This window comes from Coloeus monedula (genome assembly GCF_965178545.1).
Source record: "Coloeus monedula genome assembly, chromosome: 7".
NCBI lineage: Eukaryota > Metazoa > Chordata > Aves > Passeriformes > Corvidae > Coloeus > Coloeus monedula.
Window position 1 is genome coordinate 24,533,368 of NC_138787.1, and position 18,204 is coordinate 24,551,571.

Sequence of the window (18,204 nt, forward strand, 5' to 3'; positions counted from 1 at the left end):
CAAGATGAGAACTGCTCTGCTGGCCCCACTTTTTGGTTGGACTAGAGACCTCCTGAAGTCCCCTCCAACCTGAACTGCCCTGTGATCGAACCTATTCCCCTAGGACCTCGTGACAGTCCTGGGGCACAGCCTGGCAGGGTGGCTGTGAGTGGCTGCACATCCCAAGTGGTGTCCGCTGCTGCTTACCGGTGACATAGAGGTGTGCATAGCATGTGGCCTTCCCCACTTTGTTGGCAATGACGCTTTTGTAGACACCAGCATGTTCGTGTCTGACAGCCGTGAATACCAGACGATGGATGTCTTTATCTGGTGGAGAACAGGGGGACACAGGTAAGACCCCACCAACTAAGCAGCATGGAGCTCCCCTTCCTCCCTCTTGGGGTGTAAAGGTCTAGGGAGTGATGGCTCCTCCAAGGGTGTTCCCCCTTCTCCCACCCCGTGTAGAGGGACCCCAGGGAGTAGGGAGGGCAGCAAGGAGTCCTACATTGCATCATCTTGCGGTCATCAGTGCTGTCAATTCGGGAGCCATTGTGGTACCAGGTGATGGAGGGGTAGGGCATCCCGGCAACCTGGCATTCCAGCATGGCCTCCTTCGACTCCACCACATCCAGGTTGTGCAGTGGCTTCAGGAAATCGGGCATGGTGAAGCACTCTGCCTCTGTCTCCACCTGCTCTGGCTCCTCCGGGATGGATGGCATCTTCTCCAGCTTAGAGCTGCAAGAGCCCACACATGCTCATGATGGGAGCATGGTGCGGTGCCCCCAGCTCAGCCCCAGCCCTAGGCTTTGCATAAGCCTATTGTATACCAAGTCCCAGAGGGGAGCAAGCAGGGGGGAGCAGATTCCAGATGATCGTCCAATTCTTACATCTGGGAGGCTGCAGATGGCCGCGGCTCCTCCACATAGAGCTCAGCAGAGCACTCCACATGGCCATGGGTGTTCCTGGCGGTTGCCTTGTACTGCCCTTCATCTTCACTGCCCACATGCACGATGACCAATGAGTGCAGCCCTCCATCCTGCTGAATCCGCACGTTCTCCCCCTCCTGCACTGGCAGGCCTGCACAGAGACACACACAGCATCAGTAGTAGCATCCCCTCCAGTCCCAGCCAGGTGCAGCCTTTGGGTGCAGCCCCCAAGGAGATGAGGAGGGGTCGCCCTGCAGGGCCCTTGGCAAGCTCTCTGGGCTTGGGGGTTACCAAAGTGAGTCCAGGTAACCGTCGGAGGGGGACTCCCACTGATCATGCAGACAAAACGCGCTGTCCGCCCTTCCACCACGTCCACATCCTCCAACTTGCGGGTGAAGAGCGGCTGCATAGAGGGCTGCACTGTCAGCCGGGCACTGCAGGTCAGCTCATCTGCAAGGAGAGCAGGCACTGGTGAGCCCCAACAGCTCATGCCTGTGCAGGGCAGGAGGCAGCCTGTGACTCCCCCCGGCTGCAACCCAACAACCACTGTAGCTGTGGGTGAGCATGCCCCATACATGGTGGGGCCTGAGCCCAGGTGTGTGGGGTTCCAGGCTCTATCCCTGTGCAGGGTGGGGGAGTACAAATGTGTGCAAGGTCCCCATGCCCAGGGTTGGGGCTCTGATGGCAGCAGGCACCTCTTTCCTCTCTCCACAGCAGAACAGGTGCCAGCAGCAAGGTGGGGTGGGAGGATGCCCTGTCCTCCCCATAGGGCAGTGATGCTTAAGCAGGTAGTGCCACCACATGCAGCATCCAAGGAGCAGCATGGGGACAGGTGCAGGCTGGATGCTCCAGGTGGGGGGATTTCCAGCACAGACCAGTTTGCAATGACGGTGTTGTCACCCACCCTGGGCAATGATGGGCAACACTATTCTCAGGCACACTCTCACATCCCTGAGCCCCAAACTGTTGCTATCCTCAAAGCCCCACAGGCATACAGCATCCTTCATGGAGGGGTGCACAGGCACCAGCCTCAGGGTGCAGGGAATGCCGCTTCTTCCTGCAACCCCCCCAACCCTGCTGCCTAGGTGAGCTGGAAAGTGGGCTCTGTGTGGGCAGCATACACAGGCACAAGCGTGTCAGAGCCATGGGACAGAGGCCCATGCTACTCTTGCTGAGCTGCAAACAGTGAGGATTTGGTGGGAGAGGTTGAGAAGCCCTGACTCCCTGCCCATTTCTCCACCACCTCCCAAGCCAGCAGACATGTCAGGACTGGAGCTGGGTGCCCAGAAGCTCTGGAGGCAGGGGACAGGGACAGCTGGACCCCAAGCCTGCCTCCACCTGGTGCAGCCATGGTGCAAATGCATCTTCCCATGTTTCAGGGAGCCACATGCATGCTGGCAGAGGAGCTGAGTGGAGTGAGGTGGGACAGGGCTGCAGGGCTCAGGGTGCTGGAACCCAAAAACTGATGCACACCAGGTTTCCCTGAGAAATCTTCCTAGTGCCTGGGGCACCAACCACTGCCTGGCCCCCTCTCCCCCACCTCCAGCACTCACAGCTACATCCCTGGGGAGAAGAGCCTTGAGCCCAGAGCAGGGAGGTCTATCCACCCCCCTGGGGCCAAGCCCTGAGTGAGCACCCCCCTGGGGGACCTGCATGCCCACCACTTACCTTTGGCAGTGCTGAGCTTGCAGGTGTAGATTCCGCTGTCGTCTTCATGCACAGAGGTGAGCAGCAGCTTGCACTTGCGCCCATCAAAATGCATCTTGCATTTGAGCAGGGCAGGCTGGAGCAGCCGGCCCCGGGACAGCCAGTCCACGTCCATGTCTGGCGGGCCGGCCACCATGCACTCAAAGACCGCCATCTCCCCCGCCCCGACCACCAAGTCCTGCAGGGGAACCACGATGGCCAAGGACTGGCACTCGGGGCGAGCTGCCCGGGGAGGGGGAAGAGAGAGAAAGAAAGAGAGAGACGCATCTCAGCAACTGAAAAGCAACCATGAGAGGTAGCGGGGATGGAGAGGGAGTACGTGCAGGGCAGTGGTTCATGCAGGGAGGGGGCCTGGTGCAGCGGGCAGGGAGTGCAGCAGGGAAGGGTGGGAGGGGAGGCGAGATGTGGAAAGCAGAGCTGAGCCAGGGAGGGGGCTGGGGGTGAGGGGAGGTGTCCGTGCCAGGAACACACCACACAGCGCTTTACCAAACAGATTTTATTAGAGCTACAAAAAAAAAGGGTCACGGCCACGCAGCCCGCCCCCCCCCGTCAAGCCCCCTCCCTGGGGAGAAGAGATCCACAGCCAGGGGATGCTTCTGACGGACCCGAGCCCTGGGGCTACAAGGTACATCTCTTGGTGGCCAAGCTGGCACCTGAGTGGCCACCGTGAAGCCAAAGGGGCCAATGCTCTCCCTCCCCGCTGCAGCTCAGGCAGGGTGTTCCCCTGTGGGGTCCCTGGGGTCTCCTGTCTCCCATGCTCCAAGGTGACTGTCACAGAGCTGCCACCGCACTGCAGCCCCTTCCCTACAGCCCTGGCCGGCACAGCGGCAACTGTGGGCTTAGCTCCCCACTCCCTTTCCGTGGGCAGCAAGAGAGAGGCAGCAGAACACGCAGACAGGGACAAACGGATGGAGCAAGAGACAAGACAGCATCATATGGGCACCCTGGCCCGGCTGAGGGGGCGCCTGCTGCTCCCCTGCTGCTTCCCCCGCCCCGCCTCAGTTACGCCTGCCCCGGCCATCTGGCGAGCCCCTGCCCACAGTCGAGGGCCCGCGCGTCCCCGCGGTGCGTCCAGGACGAGGCGGCGGATGGAGAAGGAGGTAATAACACAAGGTGAGGTCCACTGCCTAAGAGGTGTCCAACTAAGAGCCCCGCAGCTGCGGCTCTGAGAGATGCACCCCCTTATCGTACTCCCCCTGCGTACAGACAAAAACCGCAGTCAGCAAGCAGAAGGGTTAGTGCAGCAGCGACGGGACCGGCACGGACACACATGCCAGCGCCGGCACGAGGGGTGCAAGTGGGCAACAAGGCACGGAGCCATCTGCTGAGCTCTCCAAGAGGGGCTGGGGTTGGGCCATCACCCCTGCAGCCCAGCTCCTGGCAGTCGTGGGACACTGGGACGGCTTCCGCTCCCACCCCCGTGCCGCCGCGCTTTGCTGTAGGCTGGGAGCATAATCCCGGCAGAGTACAAGCAGTGCAGCCAAGGCCGGGGTGGGATCGGCACAGCCCAGGGGGGCTCAGGCAGCCATCAGCAGGGAGGGCTGGGGGGAGCAGGGCACACACAGCAAAGGGCAAGAGGAAGGAGGCAGCATCACTCATCCCCACAGGCTCCTTCCCTGGCCTTGGGGATACCAGGCAGGGCCTGGCTATCAGTCCCAACTCCCCCACCCCCTCAACACTGCACACATACTTTGGGGTCCTCAGAGGACCACAGCAGGGCCGGGGAGCGATAGCAAGGAAAGGGGACTGGACAGTCAAGTCCCATGCGTATGGGACATTGCTGGAAATGGGCAGAGAGGGACCCTTGCAAGTTGCCCTGTGCCTGGCACACAGCTTGCAGGCAGCCTGGGGCAAGGAGGGAGCAAGCTGCAGGACATGAGGACGTTTCCTACAGAGCCCTCAAGGCCAAAAGCCCTCTCTGGGCAGCCAGGGGCAGCACTTGGCCCCATAAGTGGGTATGTGGAGGGACATGGCGTAAAGCTGGGCTGTGAGAAGCAGTGGGGTCTGGGTCAGATCAGTGGGGCTCTGGAACAGCAGGCAACAGGTGGGACCCAGGGCTGCACATCTGGATAAGACAGCAAGGCAGCCTGCCTTCTGCTGCCAGGCCAGCCTCTGTGGACAGCCCGAGGCACGCAGCTCCACTTTCCTGTTCCCCGCCTGTGCCACCACAGGGTGGGCTGGCTTGTCCCCTTCTCAGGTCACACCACCAAGGGAGGGGGCTGCAGTGGCCCCTTCCCCACAGCTCATGCAGGGCACTAGAGCCAGCTGGCGCCTCAGGTTCTTGGGTGACATACTTAGGGAGTTTTACCTCTGACCTCCAGCTTGGCCTCGCACTGCTTGGTGCCATACTCGTTGACAGCCTTGCAGGTGTAGAAGCCGGTATCAGTGTGCTCTGCCGCCAGGATGTGCAGCGTGAAGAGCCCCCGCACTCCCTCTGCCTCCTCCACATGGTGCCGGCGGCCATACTTCACTGGCTGCCTGTTTCTCAGCCTGCTCCAGACAGAGGCAGAGCAGCATGGTCATACCTGGCCCTGCACACCCAGCCTGGCTATCCCCAAAAAAAGCCCTCTCCAACACTCCTTGCTCAGGATGAGAGCTCCATGCTAACCATCCCCAAATGGAGAGGTCACTGTGCCTGTTCCCTCCTTTTCTGCCCAGCTGTGACCCCAGAGAGAAGCAGGACTCACCAGTAAATGATGGGCTTGGGCTCCCCACGGACACGAACACTCATACTAACATCCTGCCCCTCCAGCACCGACTGGTCCGACAAGGATACCTGGGGAAACAGGGGTCAGAGAGCAGCAAGCACCATCTGCACACAGGGCCATGCACCCCCACCACTGCACCCAGGGCTGTGTGTTTCCCCTATCACAACAGGAATACCAGGGAAGCTGGTGCGGTGGAGCCTGCCCAGGTGCTGGGAACACGCCACATCAGATCAAGGGGTAGGAAGACCTGACCCAGCACTTCCTGGCACCGAGGACCATAGCGCTGCAGTCACAGGGCACTGTACCCCCTCTACGAGGTCCTGGGGGAGTTGTTGTCTCACCTCAAAGGTGGGTGCAGCCTTGAAGGTGGTCTCTGGGGAGCCGTGGGCAGCCCCATGCTCGGCTCTTGGCTGCAGCTTCATGGCCGGTCGGTGCTGGGGGGTGCCAGACTCGGGAAACTCTTCCAGGGGGCTCAGGTACTCCTCGTCCGATGTGATGGGGCTGGCCTGGCCGACGGTGGTGGGCAAGTTCCCATGCCGCTCCACAGCGGGTGCTAGCACAGAAGCGGTTGGATAAGGAGCTGGCAGCAATCGGAGCCGGGCAGGCGGGTCAGGGCACGCCTTCCCACTACCCTGCACTACAGGGGTGGACACTGACCCCGCGGCACATCCCGGCTCGGCAATGGCCGGCAGCGAAGGGGTGCGTGGCCGCGCCGGGGGAGGGGGTGAGCAGCACGCCGCGGGATGATAAGGGGACGCGATATTCCGCAAAGCGACAGCAGGGCTCAAGTGGCTCTTACGCAGCGGCCCGCGCTCCCATCCTTAAGCCGCCCGGATTCCCGGGATGGCTGTCCCTGCCCGGGCCGGCACGGCTGAAGGTGACATTGGCAGCTGCGCTCCCCCCGCAGCCCGCCCGCCCGCCGGTCCGCTCCATCGGGGGCCGGACTGGGGGACTCGCGGGGTGCGGGATACAGGGGCCGGCGCGGGGCGGGATGGGGAGCGGCGAGCGGCACGGGGTGCTGCCAGAGCCCAGTCGCCACCACGGGGGTTCCAGCCCCCTCAGCCCGGCCGCCGGAGCGCTCTCAAGCTCCCTGCCTTGCGCCGGGGAGGCGGGCGGCCTGCCCGGTACAGGGCGAGGGCTGTGCCCCCGCGCCTCCGTCATGCCCGCGGGCAGCCTCCAGCGGAGAGCTGGGAGTCTGAGCCCGGCTTCCCCCTGTCCGCACCCCCCCGAAGCACCCCGCACTCACCGGGGCCACGGCAGCCCCGCGAGCCGACCCACGCCACAGCGCCGAACCGCCGCCGGTGCCGCCGCCGGTGCCGGCCGCCTCCAGCTCGCAGCGCCGCCGGCCCGCTGAGCCCTCCCCGCCCCAGCGCCGGCCGGCCCCCGGGGCTGGGCCAGCAGCGCGGGGGAGGGCCCGCGGCGGGCCGGGGTCTGCCTGGGCCCTTCCCGGCCCCCCACCGCTGTGCCCGGCCGGCCCTGGGTGTGCAGTCCCGCCTAACCACGGAGCGGGGAGGGTTTGGGTTCATCCAGCCCTCGGGGCAGCTCTGAGCCTCTGCCTGCTGCCCAGAGACACTCTCTTGGCACGGGGGGGGGGGGGGGGGGAGGGGGGGGCTTTGGGGCTGCAGCGGGCTGGGTATCCCCATGGCCAGCGTGGGGGTCAGGTGGGGCTGTCCCCGGTTAGCAGCTTGGTGGGCAGGCAGGGTATCCCCACAGCTAACAGTTTGTGGGGCGGGGGTCTCCCCGCAGCTAGCAGAGTGGAGCGCAGGGATGCACCCACAATTTACAGGTTGGGGGGCAGGCTGGGATATCCCCACGGTTCACATGTTGGAGGTAGGAGTACCCACATGGTTTGCAGGCTGAGGCCAGGGGTACCCACATGGTCTGTGGGTTGTAGGGCAGGCTGGAGTACCCCCATGTCTAGTGGGACACAGGGCAGGTGCGGGGAGGCCGGACGCTGGGCTGCATGCTGAGCGCCAGGGGATGCTCACAGCCTGACCCCGCTCCCCCCACGGCAGGATCCTTCCGTGGCTGCCGGGAGCACGTCAGCTGCTTTGGTTCAGACAGAGCCTTGTAGGGTAAGGAAGCCGGTTTCTTCCCAGTGACAGCAGCGGCAGAGCTGGCAGCCAGCCTGCCGCGGCGCCAGCCCTCGCTCCCCCCCGTCTGCCTCCCTCCTTCCCTCCCTGCCTTCCTCCATCCGCCGGCCGCGGCACTCACCGGGCCGCACGCTGAGGATGGCACTGCAGCAGGTGGCCCCCACCTCGTTGGCCGCGGTGACAGTGTACAGCCCGGCGTCGGCCACCCGGGCGCTCCGCACCAGCAGCGTGTGGCGCTCGCCCTCCGCCTTGATGGGGCGCGTCGTGCTGCTCCGCAGCGGGACCCCGTCCTTCCTCCAGGACACTGCCGGCAGAGGCGGGGATCACGCGTGGGCAGGAGAGCCCGAGCCTTCCCGGGGCTCTGCGCAGGGTCCCGAGGAGGCCAGGTGCTCCCCTGCCTGGCCTGAGGACCCGTTTGCTGTGGGGAGCAGCCCCGGCATCCCACGCCCCCCCTGACGGAGAGACTGTGGCTGGTCCCTATCTGCTTCCCGACATCCTCCTGCCCTCCAGTGGAGGCTGGAAGAGGGAATTAAAGCCGCTTGGCTTCTGCCTGGCTTTGCCGACTGGCCCTGGATGCCCAGCTGCCCCCCGCGCACGTCCTGGATACAGCGTGGCCGGAGGCCATCAGCCCTAAGCTTCTGCCCCCGGGAAACCACCTGAGCTGTCCCAACAGCAGCCCAGAGCATCGGAGAATCATAGAATGGTTTGGGTTGGGAGGCACCTTGATGATCATCTAGTTCCAAAAACACCTACCCCGCCAGGGGCAGGGACGCCACCCACTGGACCAGGTTGCATCGCCCGTCCCTGCCCGCGCAGGGCTCGGTAGCCCTTCTCCCACTTTCCCAAGAGCCCAGCCCAGCACTAGGGGACAGCAGGCACCCAGTCCTCCGCACCCTGTCCTGACAGGGAGTGCCCAAGCACTCCACTCCTGTCTGAGGGGAGGAAGGGCAGAAGGGGTGCTCCAAGGGTGGACACATCACCTCCCCTGAGATACCCAGCTCAGCGCTGGGTGTCCCACTCGCACAGAGCAGGTGGGACATGGACATGCGGAGAGTCCCTCTGCCATGCTCGTGCCCCTGATGCCCAGGGTGGCTCACCTTCTGGCTGGGGGTTGGCCGTGACAATGCACTTGAGCAGCACCTCTGCCCCCACAACCACTGCCATGTCCTGGATGGGGATCTCAAAGATGGGGGCTTCCAGGGGGTCTTCACCCGCTGAGACATAGGAGTCATCTGAGGACTCTGCACAGGGAGAGATGGGCCCCACGGCTGTCAGCAGGGTGAAGTGAGCGGGTCCTGTGCCATGCTGGGCTGCATGCAGTGGATCTCCCAACCCACTGCTCATCCCTGCCACCACATGCACCACACCCTTGCTGGGGTACTAGCAGGTATTCAGGCCATGCAGTGGAGGAAAAGGCCACATTAGGGTCCACCATGGCACAGAGCAGGCAGCAGGGACAAGACAGGGGACCATGGGGCAGGAAGCATACAGTATGTCGTACATCCCCATAGGGTGTAAGAGATGAGGTAACAGTGGGGTGTGGAAGAAGGAGGGTTGTATAGCCAGCTGCATCCCCTGCCCTGGAGGGATGCCCACAATCCCTCATGGGATGCTGGCTGCTGTACCCCAATACATCAGCAACCACCTCCCAGCTCCCTCTCCTCTCATGGCCCCACCACATGGACAGAAGTCCTGGGGCTGTGCCAGGAGCCTCAGACATGTGGGCCTGGCATTTCCCTGGCTAGAGCACAGCCTAGAAGAAGCTCCCAGCCCAGGTATAGTTTGGTCTAACTGCTGCATGCTGGGATGCGCAGGACACCTCTCCCCCAGCCAAGCCACCACAGCATCCCCTGGGGAAGCTTGGGCTTGCCCTGCCTGGACCACTAAGCATAGCCCAGACAGGACAAGTTGCAGTGGATGTCTGTGCCCCAGACCAGGGCTGTGTGTGTGCCGGAAGTCAGCATGCTGCATCTTTCCTGTGCCAGGTAAGAGATATGGAGAAGTGTCGTGACCTCAAGGCCCAGCAAACTGGCAGCCAGGCTGGTCTGTCTTATGGTACTGCTTGGTGCCAACCACCCCAGCCTCCAGAGTCATGTCCCTCCGCTCCATCCAAGGGCTCCCCATGCCTCCCAGGGGTAGGCTGGAGGTCCCCCAACCCACCCAGGGGCTGGCCAGGCCAGCTCTGTGCCTGCAGGAGGGCAGAAAGCCATGCCCCTACCTAGCTCTGGAGAGGTGGGCCTGGCTCGGCGTCCCTTCCCCTTGCTCCGTGTGCTCCTGCCTTCTTGAGCCATCCGGCCACTCTCTTTCTTCTCCGACACTTTCATCTGCCTTCTCTCCACCTCCCTGCCCACACCATGCTGTCCTGCCCAGCTTCGTTCCAGACGGGCCTCCTGCTCCATCCCTGGCTTTGCCCAAGGCAGGAACCGCACTTCTGTGGGTGTCTCCGGCCGCCGGTACAGTCCGTAGGGCACAGCCAGTCGGGCAGCCAGAGCTTCGCTCAGTGCCCCAGGGCCACGGGCAGGGCCTCCATCTGGGTACGGGCTGCCTTCAGCGGGACCCGCCTGCGAGAGGGCCACCCTTCCATGCGGGGTGGCTTGTGCCAACGGCCACTGCTCCTTCTTCTTCACTTCCCCAGTGCCTTCTTGCTGCAGACCCTTCCTGGCACCCGCATCCTCCACTGAGCTGGGCTGTCCAGCCGCCCCACCCCCCCCCACTGGGGCTCTCTTCCCACGCTGCCCCCCTGGCTCTGGCTCCCCATCGGGTCCCACCAACACTACGCTGGAAAGTGCCAGGTGCTGGATGACGTGTGTGCTCTCTGCTGGTGGGCAGCTCTTGGGTGGCAGTGCCTTGCGTCCGCCGGTGCCCTGAGAGGAAGAGGTGCGGGGGGCACGCGGGGCAGGGGGCTCGCTGCTCACTGAGGGTGAGGGTGCCGGGGGCAACCCAGCTTTGCACAGCTCCTGGGAGCGCCGCAGCTGCTGCTTGGAGACTGTCCGCTTGATGCGGGTCAGCTCCTCTGCAAATTTGTGCTCGATGGCATAGACACGGTTGGCGAACTTGCCCCGCTCGTCAAAGGATGCGGCTTTCTGCCGGAAGGCCAAACGCCGGCACGCTGCCGCGCTGCCTGGCTCCCAGCGGCCGCCTTCCCGCAGGTCCTCCCGCGAGCCACCTGGAGTGCTGGCACGGCGCAAGCCAGTGCCAGGCTGGTCGAAGGAGCGCGTCTTGCGCAGGGGCAGGTTGGAGTGTGCGGGAAAGGTACTGTCCTGCTCCAGGCTCCTCTGCCGCTCCTCAAAGTACTGCAGCCTCTCGAAGATCCTGGAGCCAGCGCGCACCAGCTTGGGGGATGCCCGGACGGAGATGCGGCCAGAGGTGTCACTCATGGGTGTCTGTGGTCGGGACTCTTGTGTGCTGCCCTGTGAGTACCCAGAAGACTTGGGCTTCTTGATCTTCTCCTCGTACTCCTCAGGAACGATGTCCTGGTACTCTACCGGCACTGAGGACTTCTTGCGAGGGGTCACGGGTGTGAAGGAGGGGACGCCAGGGCCACGGGCAGCAGGTTGGGACACGATGCCAGTGGGCGGCTGCACGCATGTGCCAGCACGAGGAGATGGTGAGCGGACGATGGGTGGCTTGGCAGTCAGTGGCAGGGCAGCGGGGGATCTCGGGGGCTCTGCGCCAGGCTTTGGAGAGACAGGGCCTCTGTGGAGGTCATCTCTCCGGTAGCCTCCCTGGGGGATGCTGCTGCAAGGGCAGAGACAGAGGAGCATGGCTTAGAGACCACCCTGGTACCTGCCTGGCAAAATCCCAGCTTCCAACCTGCACCACAGTGCCCAATGGGGCATGGCAAGGGGGTCAAACAGTCAGGGCAGCCTTGGGACTGGGGAGACTCAAGGGGTCCCAGCAAGGGCATCTGGTCACCCCAAGACCACTGGGAGCTGGCTGGGTTAGGTGAGAGTCCTGGGCTGCTGGGACCCCTTGCCCAGGGGTACTCATGTGGAGCAGCAGGGTGATGCTGGGATATCCAGTGAGTCGCCTCCCCAGGACCACCATGCAGACAGGACCAGGGGCTCAAGGGGTGCCCCAGTTTGCTGGGGTGTCCTGGTGTGCTGAGGCGGTGCAGCCCCAAGGCTGCAAGCCCTGCCCGTGCACATCTTGTTGTGGGCATATCTTCCTATCCCACTGCCCCCAGAGGGGCTCAGCAAACGCAGAGCGGAAATCATAAGGTGGAGATGAGGTTCTGGTGGAACAAGCAGCCTTAAACAAAAAAAAAGAGCGAGATGGAGGTCAAAGGAGTAGGCCTGCAGGTATGGGAACCAAAGGTGGCAGGGAGAGACGGGGGCTCTGAGCACATCAGCAGGACATGGGGAGGCAGCACGTCCGTGGACCCTGCTGCAACCTCTGTACAGTGGGGACTGTGAGTGGCAAACACTTGCCAGTGTGTGCCCCAGGCTGCTGTGCACCTCCAGTTCCCCACACTGTGGGCTGCACAGAGCACCATGGCGGGGTGGAATGGGAGAATACCCCTGGCATAACCTTGTGGGTGGGGTCCTGCAGCTCAAGCAGTGGCACAGGGGATACCCCCAGCCTCAACCTGGCCACAGCAGAAAGGGACCCCACTCTACATCAGCCCCAGCCTGCGCTGCTCCCACCTTCTCACCGAGAACAGGCTGCCCACTGCTCAGAGTCCCCACTCCTCCTCTGGGATGGTGAAGGCAAAGAAAGCCCAGGTGGAGGGAAGAAGATGGCTGCAGGGGTTGGAAGGAGATGGCCCCAGCGCGATGTCCCCTCCGTGTGCTTCCCCTGGCTACTTACACATGGAGTGAGAGCGCCCGTCCTCGGTACAGGCTGAAGGCGCTGCCGTACGGGTCGCTGGCCACCGAAAGGCTATCCTCTGACCCCCAGCTCGTGCCCACCAGATTAGCCCGTGACGCCCGCACCAGCGGCTCCACGCCCAGGTGCCGGACCTCGGCGCCACGTGGGGCCGGCGTGTTTGCTTGCCTTGGGGTTCCCTGCGGCTGCAGCCAGGCAGTGGGACGGAGGTAGGGTCCCCGTGCAGAGAGGCTGGCATCCGTCTCCTTCTCCACCACGGTCTGCTGGCTGCCTGACCAGCTAGAGCGCTCCTCTGCCTGTGACAGGGCCAGCACCGAGGTCGGCGTTGTGTTCATGGAGGTGTCCACGAGAGTGTCAGACCCACCTGAGAGAAGAGGGATGAGCCAAGACTGGGTGCCTGTGGGGACAAGCTCAGCACCCTGCTCAGAGAGGGCTGACCCACCACGGGGTGTCCCAGTATGTCCTGAGCAGCACCCTGCTGCCTCAAGCCCTCTCCCCTTTGCGTGGGTGGATCACAGCTCCCTCTCCATGGACAACCCCAAAGCCTGGCCAGCAGAGGCCTTGTGGGGAGTCATGGCCAGCAGCCAGTGTCAGGGCTCAGTGCCAGCCAGGTGTCCCTGCTCACCCGTGGGGGTGCTGAAGGCCGTCTCATCCTGGAGATCACTGCGTTGTGTCACCTGGGGGTCGCTGGATTCATCCTCACCTGTCTCCGAGTCTGGGTTGGGAGGGGAGAGTAGGGAGTGAGCGTACAGAGAGACAGCAGACCACACTGGTACTGCTTATTGCAGACCCATTGGCTCCAGGAGCAGGAGAGCAGTGCCCAGGCAGCTCCAGGGCAGGATGCATAACTGTGACCTGCAGGACAAGCTTCCAGTAGGGAAAGGCAGGACTGGGAGTGGGAAAGTCCAGCAGGGCAAGGGCAGGCAGAAGAGGGCAGGCAAAGCAGGCAGGAACAGTGTTAGATGATGGGAGGAAGGGAGGCAGTGCCAGCAGTGGGAACACAGCTAGCAGAAGCAGCACGGGGACAAGAAAGCAGGGCAAGCAGACAGTGGAAGTGATGGGGCAGGGTGGCAGGCTGGGGCACAGGACCCACTATGGGAACAGAGATGGCATCGGGAAGGGGTCTTCCTACCGTAGCTTTGTTTCCTGCAGGAGCGGAAAACTTCGCTTCCATAGGGGCAGCAAGAGAGAGAGAGACATCAACAGCCGGTTATCGGCCCGGCCTGCGGAGACGCGGGGGGCAGCAGGGGGGCCCTTGTCCCCAGCATTTCCCCACCATGTCTCCACTCCACATTCACTGCACATCACTCCAGTGCTGCACACAGACCCTCTCCTCGCACACACTGTCCCACCTGTGCAGTGCACAGCACCATCCCCTCCCGGTGCCACAGCCACATCCTGCCCAGAAGGACAGCCACCCCCTGTCCCTGGAGCTGCTGGCCTCACCGCTGCAGTATCCACACATCCCTGCTCCGCAGTGCATCTCAGCCTAGGGCTGGACCCTCCCAGTCTGTGCCCTAGCTGAGAGCTCCTGGGGATGCTGGAGCTCACGGACATGTTTGTCCGTATGCACACAGCCTCCCCTGGCATGTACAAGTGCATCCCCTGCCCCACAAATGCAAGTGCTGTACAAGTGCGGTTGATAAAGCCAAAATTCTCAGGGGAGGGCATCACTAAGAGCTGCCCCCCACCGGGCAGGATGTGGCAAGGCCATTTCAGTATCACCCTAATGTCCCATTCCAGGAAAGCTAGTGCCGTGCTGCCAGGGAAGGACTGACTTTCCTCCTTGCCACTGCCTGAACCCTCACAAGCTGCAGCAACAAACACCTGCACTGAGGAACATGTCCCCAGCTCCACCACTGCTCCTCTCCGTTGCACTGTTAAGGTGTGCGGGGGACCACACTGCTTCTCCCTACTCCAAGCCACCTCTCAGCAGCCCAGCACACGAGCAGCTGCTCCATGAACTTCTACTGCATCAGATTCCCAATCCTGGCCACACCAGTATGGCAGCCCCTGAGCAAGAAGAGCTGCAGGGCCAGGAGCAGACCAGCTGCATGGCGGACGCTGTGAGCCCCTGGGTGACCAGAACACTATTCTGTGGTTGCAAGATGCAGTCCAGCCCTGCCCAGCCTCTGCTTGCTGCCCCGTGTAGCATGGTGGTGGACCCCATCCCGGCATGCTTGGGGCGGTGGGGGGAGTCGGGTCCTGGTAACTCAACGCACCATGCGTGAAGCGCCCGAAGCGCCGCGAGTGGCCGGTCTTCTGCAAAGGAAAAGAGAACAGAGCGTTACCCCTGGCACGGCGAGACATACCTGCCACGCACGCACGCTGTGGCACGGCACACACGCACACAGCCCGTCCCGGCACACGCAGCACCGCTCACACCCACCCTGCTCACACACGCACCCTGGCACGGCATACGTCGTGCCACTCACGCCCTCCCACGGGCAGGGCACACCTGCCACCGCTCACATGCACCCTTGCTGCGCACCCACAGCGAACCCACAGGCACACACCCCCGCGCACACGCAGAGATGGATGGGTGTAGGTGGGCACGTGTAGCGCATGCCCAGCCATGCACACTTACACACACCTGTGCGCACGCGCACGCAGGCAGAGTCCCCTTGCTGATGGCACTATGCACCCATCACAGCCCATGCCAAACAGTGACAGCCCTGGGCATCCCAGGTGCCCCAGAACTGCTGCCTGCAGCTGGCATAGCCTGCAGCGAAGTCTTTGTCTGGGCTGGTGTCCGAGTGCTCTGCAGCCCCTTGAAAGCCACTCAGCCAGCACGGGAATTTGGCCAGCAAAATGCCTTCCAGGCACTGGCCCAGACTCCACCGTGGCCACCGTCCCAGCATGGGAACAGAATTGTCCATTCCCTGGAGAGGCCAGGACAGCTGAGAGAGAGGCCGCCGGGCAGCACGGGCCTGGCCTGTTGGTGCAGGTCTGGAAGCACTGGGGCTGCGCTCGCCCATGCCGTCTAGGCAGGCAGGTGGGACCTGAGCATGGGGTGGAAGCACCAGGAGCTCCCTGCCAACTTGGCTGCCCTCTGTGCTGCAGTCCACGGCTGGGCACTTGCATGCCAGGGGAGGGACCAACTGAGGGCAGCCTGTCTGCCAGACCCAGTGTGCACTGATGCTGTATCCCAGGAAAGCAGAGGGACGGGGTGATCTCCAAGGCAGGCAGGAGTGGGAATGGGGAGTGCAGACAGGGTTGAGCTGCCAGGACTGAGCATCCTTCCCAGCCAGTCTGTGTGACAGGGTCTCCCCAGGACACTGATGGCCCATGCCCTGTCTCCTCAGTATGGAGCCCAGGGCTGGACACCCAACAGTCTTGAAGCCCTTTGCTCCACCAGCCCCTCCTGCCCCACTACCCCTCCAGCTCCCAAGCAGGTCATGGACAGCCAGACCCCAGGGATGGACAGCCAAGCGTGGCCAGCAGTTAGTTGCCCTCGAATGGCAGCAGGCTCATTTCCTAAGCCCCAAAGTTGCTGCCACTGCAGCAGCAGCCCCTGCACATGGGCAGCACTCAGGGGCTCCCACCAGACCCCTGCCTGCATGCAGTGCTGGCCAGAGGACAGCGGCTGCACGAGACATATTTGTATTCAGGCTGAGCCAGGCTTCACCTCCCCTTCTCGGCTGACTGGGCTGGTTCTGGCTGGCAGCCCGTCTTCCAGGCCAGGGAAAGATGAGTGATTAACTGCACCATCGGCGGATAATTCCCCCATTAAAAAATGAAAATGCAATTGAGTGCCATTATCGGGTACTCTTGTGGCTTCCCCAGGGACAGGCGCCATCGGCTCCCCATCAAACATGGTGACTGCACCCAGTGGGCCTGGGCTGGGCTGCATTGCCCAGAGCTGCAGAGGGGCTGAGCACACCCCCCTTCACCTCACAACAAGTCCCTGTGGGATCAGGGCCCCTTGTAGGATCAGGGCACCCCGCAGACTGGACCTGCCTCGAGCGCAGCACCCACCTGCAGCCCACAAAGGGGAAAATGCTGGGTGATGCAGGGTCTCCCCTAGGCCAGGAGATGGAAAGGGGGCAGGAGCAGCTCAGGGCTTGGTGTGGGGTCAGGGTCTGTGTGACGGGGACAGACAGAGAGGGGGGGGTAATCCTCCTGCATGGGATTTCATTTGCACCCTGGAAAAAGGGGTGGAGGAGCCCCAGGAGCATGTTCTGTGCCTACCCAGCCTGGAGTAGAGAGAAGAGCTGGCTGGGATCCACATCCAGCTTCAACCCTGCACTACAAGGCAGCTGGGTGAGACCTGGAGTTATTTCCTTCCTCTGTGCCAGGCATGGATCCACCTGCCCAGGAATGGAGCATCCATGGCCATGGGACCAAGGGATCCCAGGAGAGTGAAGGATCTCCTGGGACCATGGAGCTTGCCACCACCTGGCACGTGGAGCCCAGCACCACATGGCACAGGTGCCTATTGTGTGAGAAAGGCTGACAGGGAGCAGGGATGGAATGAGGTGGGAAGGAGTGAGTAACTTGCCTGGTGCAGAGAAACAGCCACTGTGGCTGTTCTGATACCCCTCAGCCAGTGGTGCAGGACCCTGCCCTACCACATGGGCAAGCCCCTGGACTTGCTGCCCCCGAAGGCAGATGGGGCAGTCAGGCCGTGCATAGCACCCTGCCCCAGAGGGACCCTCAGCACCTGTCTCCCTGGGAACCTGTGTCACATCGTGCATCTTGCACCCCTGGGAAGGGGCTGCGCGTGACAGCCCCTTCCCAGTCCCTTCTGGGCCACCAGGCAGTGACAGCGGGGAGGCTATGCGCCCGCATTGGGCCTGTGTGCCCTGGGGAATCGGGGGCGGGGGGCTTCCTGGAAGTATATTCCCCATCCTCCACCCCCCGCTGAGGCCAAGTGACGTCCTTGTTCCTTGCTCGGCAGCGGAGCGTGCAGCGGGCCCGCGAAGGAGCCTTGCCTGTGCCAGGCATGCTCCTGACGCGGAGGGGATGACGCATGCAAAGCCTCGTCTCCAGCTCCGTGACCACCGGCAGTGGGGCTGGGGGGAGCCATGGAGCAGCCTCCATTTGCTGCCCCGACTCCAGAGGGCAGAGAGGGGCGTGGGGGGAGCCCCCGGCGGGGGTCGCAGCCGGGGTGCTGGCACAGGAGGTGCTGAGCGTCTGCCCTCTGCCCCTCCTGCCCGGGCTGGTGAGGCCGGGCAAGCAGCTGGCAGCTCTGCAAGCGGGGCTGAAGCCGGTGATGTGCAAAGCCCTGAGGAGCCCCAGGGGGCAACGGAAGGGCTGGAGGGACACTCCCATCCCCATCCTTATTCCCATTCCCATCCCCATCCCCGTCTCCATCAGCATCCATTCCCATCCCCATGCGCTCTCGGCACTGCCCCCTTCTCCCAGCACCCGCCGGCACGGCAGCCTGGAGCCCTTACCTGGAAACGCTTCTTCACCCAGATCTTCTTCATGCTTCTGCAGAGCCCTGCTGGCCCGGTGACACGGACTCAGGCCCGGCAGGACGGCAGCCCGCTCCCGGCGGGGTCCCCGCTGTCAGCACGTCGCGGCAGCAAGCGATGCTCCGAGCATCCTTCACTACCGGCAGCCGGGAACGGTGGAGGGAGAGGAAGGGGCTCGCCAGGTTGGGCTCTCGGGAGGGCTGGAGCTGTGAGCATGAAGCATCACTGGAGTGCTCCTCCCTTCATCCTTCCCCCGCCTGCCTCCGCCTCCGCCTCCCCGCCAGCCCTGGCACACAGTGACAGCGGTGGGGGACAGGCAGGGGCACAGGTGGTGGGGGGCGAGGGCCGCCGTCGTAGAGGGGAGGAAGGGGGCGTGTCTGGGGCGGGTACACGGCCTCTCCACCTCTGGCATTGTCTACACGGCACCCAGGGGTCCAAGACCCCTGCCAGGCAGTGCAGCTGTACCACTGTTCCCTGTCACCTGTCCATCCTGCCCAGGACAGGGGTTGAGCTTCTCTCTTAGGACACAGCCCCCCACTACAGC

The 18,204-nt window shown here is 63.4% G+C and overlaps 1 protein-coding gene across 2 annotated transcripts in view; it reads right to left on the minus strand.

The window, feature by feature from the left end:
• Positions 1-18,204, minus strand: part of SPEG (striated muscle enriched protein kinase) — a 38,954-nt gene that overhangs the window by 13,097 nt on the left and 7,653 nt on the right. Inside the window, exons 2-14 of one of the 2 annotated variants that reach the window (XM_082285292.1) lie at positions 12,866-12,955; positions 12,409-12,604; positions 9,632-11,148; positions 8,511-8,654; positions 7,535-7,717; positions 5,662-5,873; positions 5,300-5,388; positions 4,921-5,102; positions 2,574-2,834; positions 1,197-1,355; positions 867-1,056; positions 485-714; positions 187-306 (exon numbers count right to left, since the gene is read on the minus strand). In XM_082285292.1, coding sequence (XP_082141418.1) covers positions 187-306; positions 485-714; positions 867-1,056; positions 1,197-1,355; positions 2,574-2,834; positions 4,921-5,102; positions 5,300-5,388; positions 5,662-5,873; positions 7,535-7,717; positions 8,511-8,654; positions 9,632-11,148; positions 12,409-12,604; positions 12,866-12,955 — 3,573 coding nt within the window. Of the gene's footprint in view, positions 1-186; positions 307-484; positions 715-866; positions 1,057-1,196; positions 1,356-2,573; positions 2,835-4,920; positions 5,103-5,299; positions 5,389-5,661; positions 5,874-7,534; positions 7,718-8,510; positions 8,655-9,631; positions 11,152-12,408; positions 12,605-12,865; positions 12,956-18,204 lie in introns of both variants that reach the window. The other variant, XM_082285291.1, reaches the window with a different exon arrangement.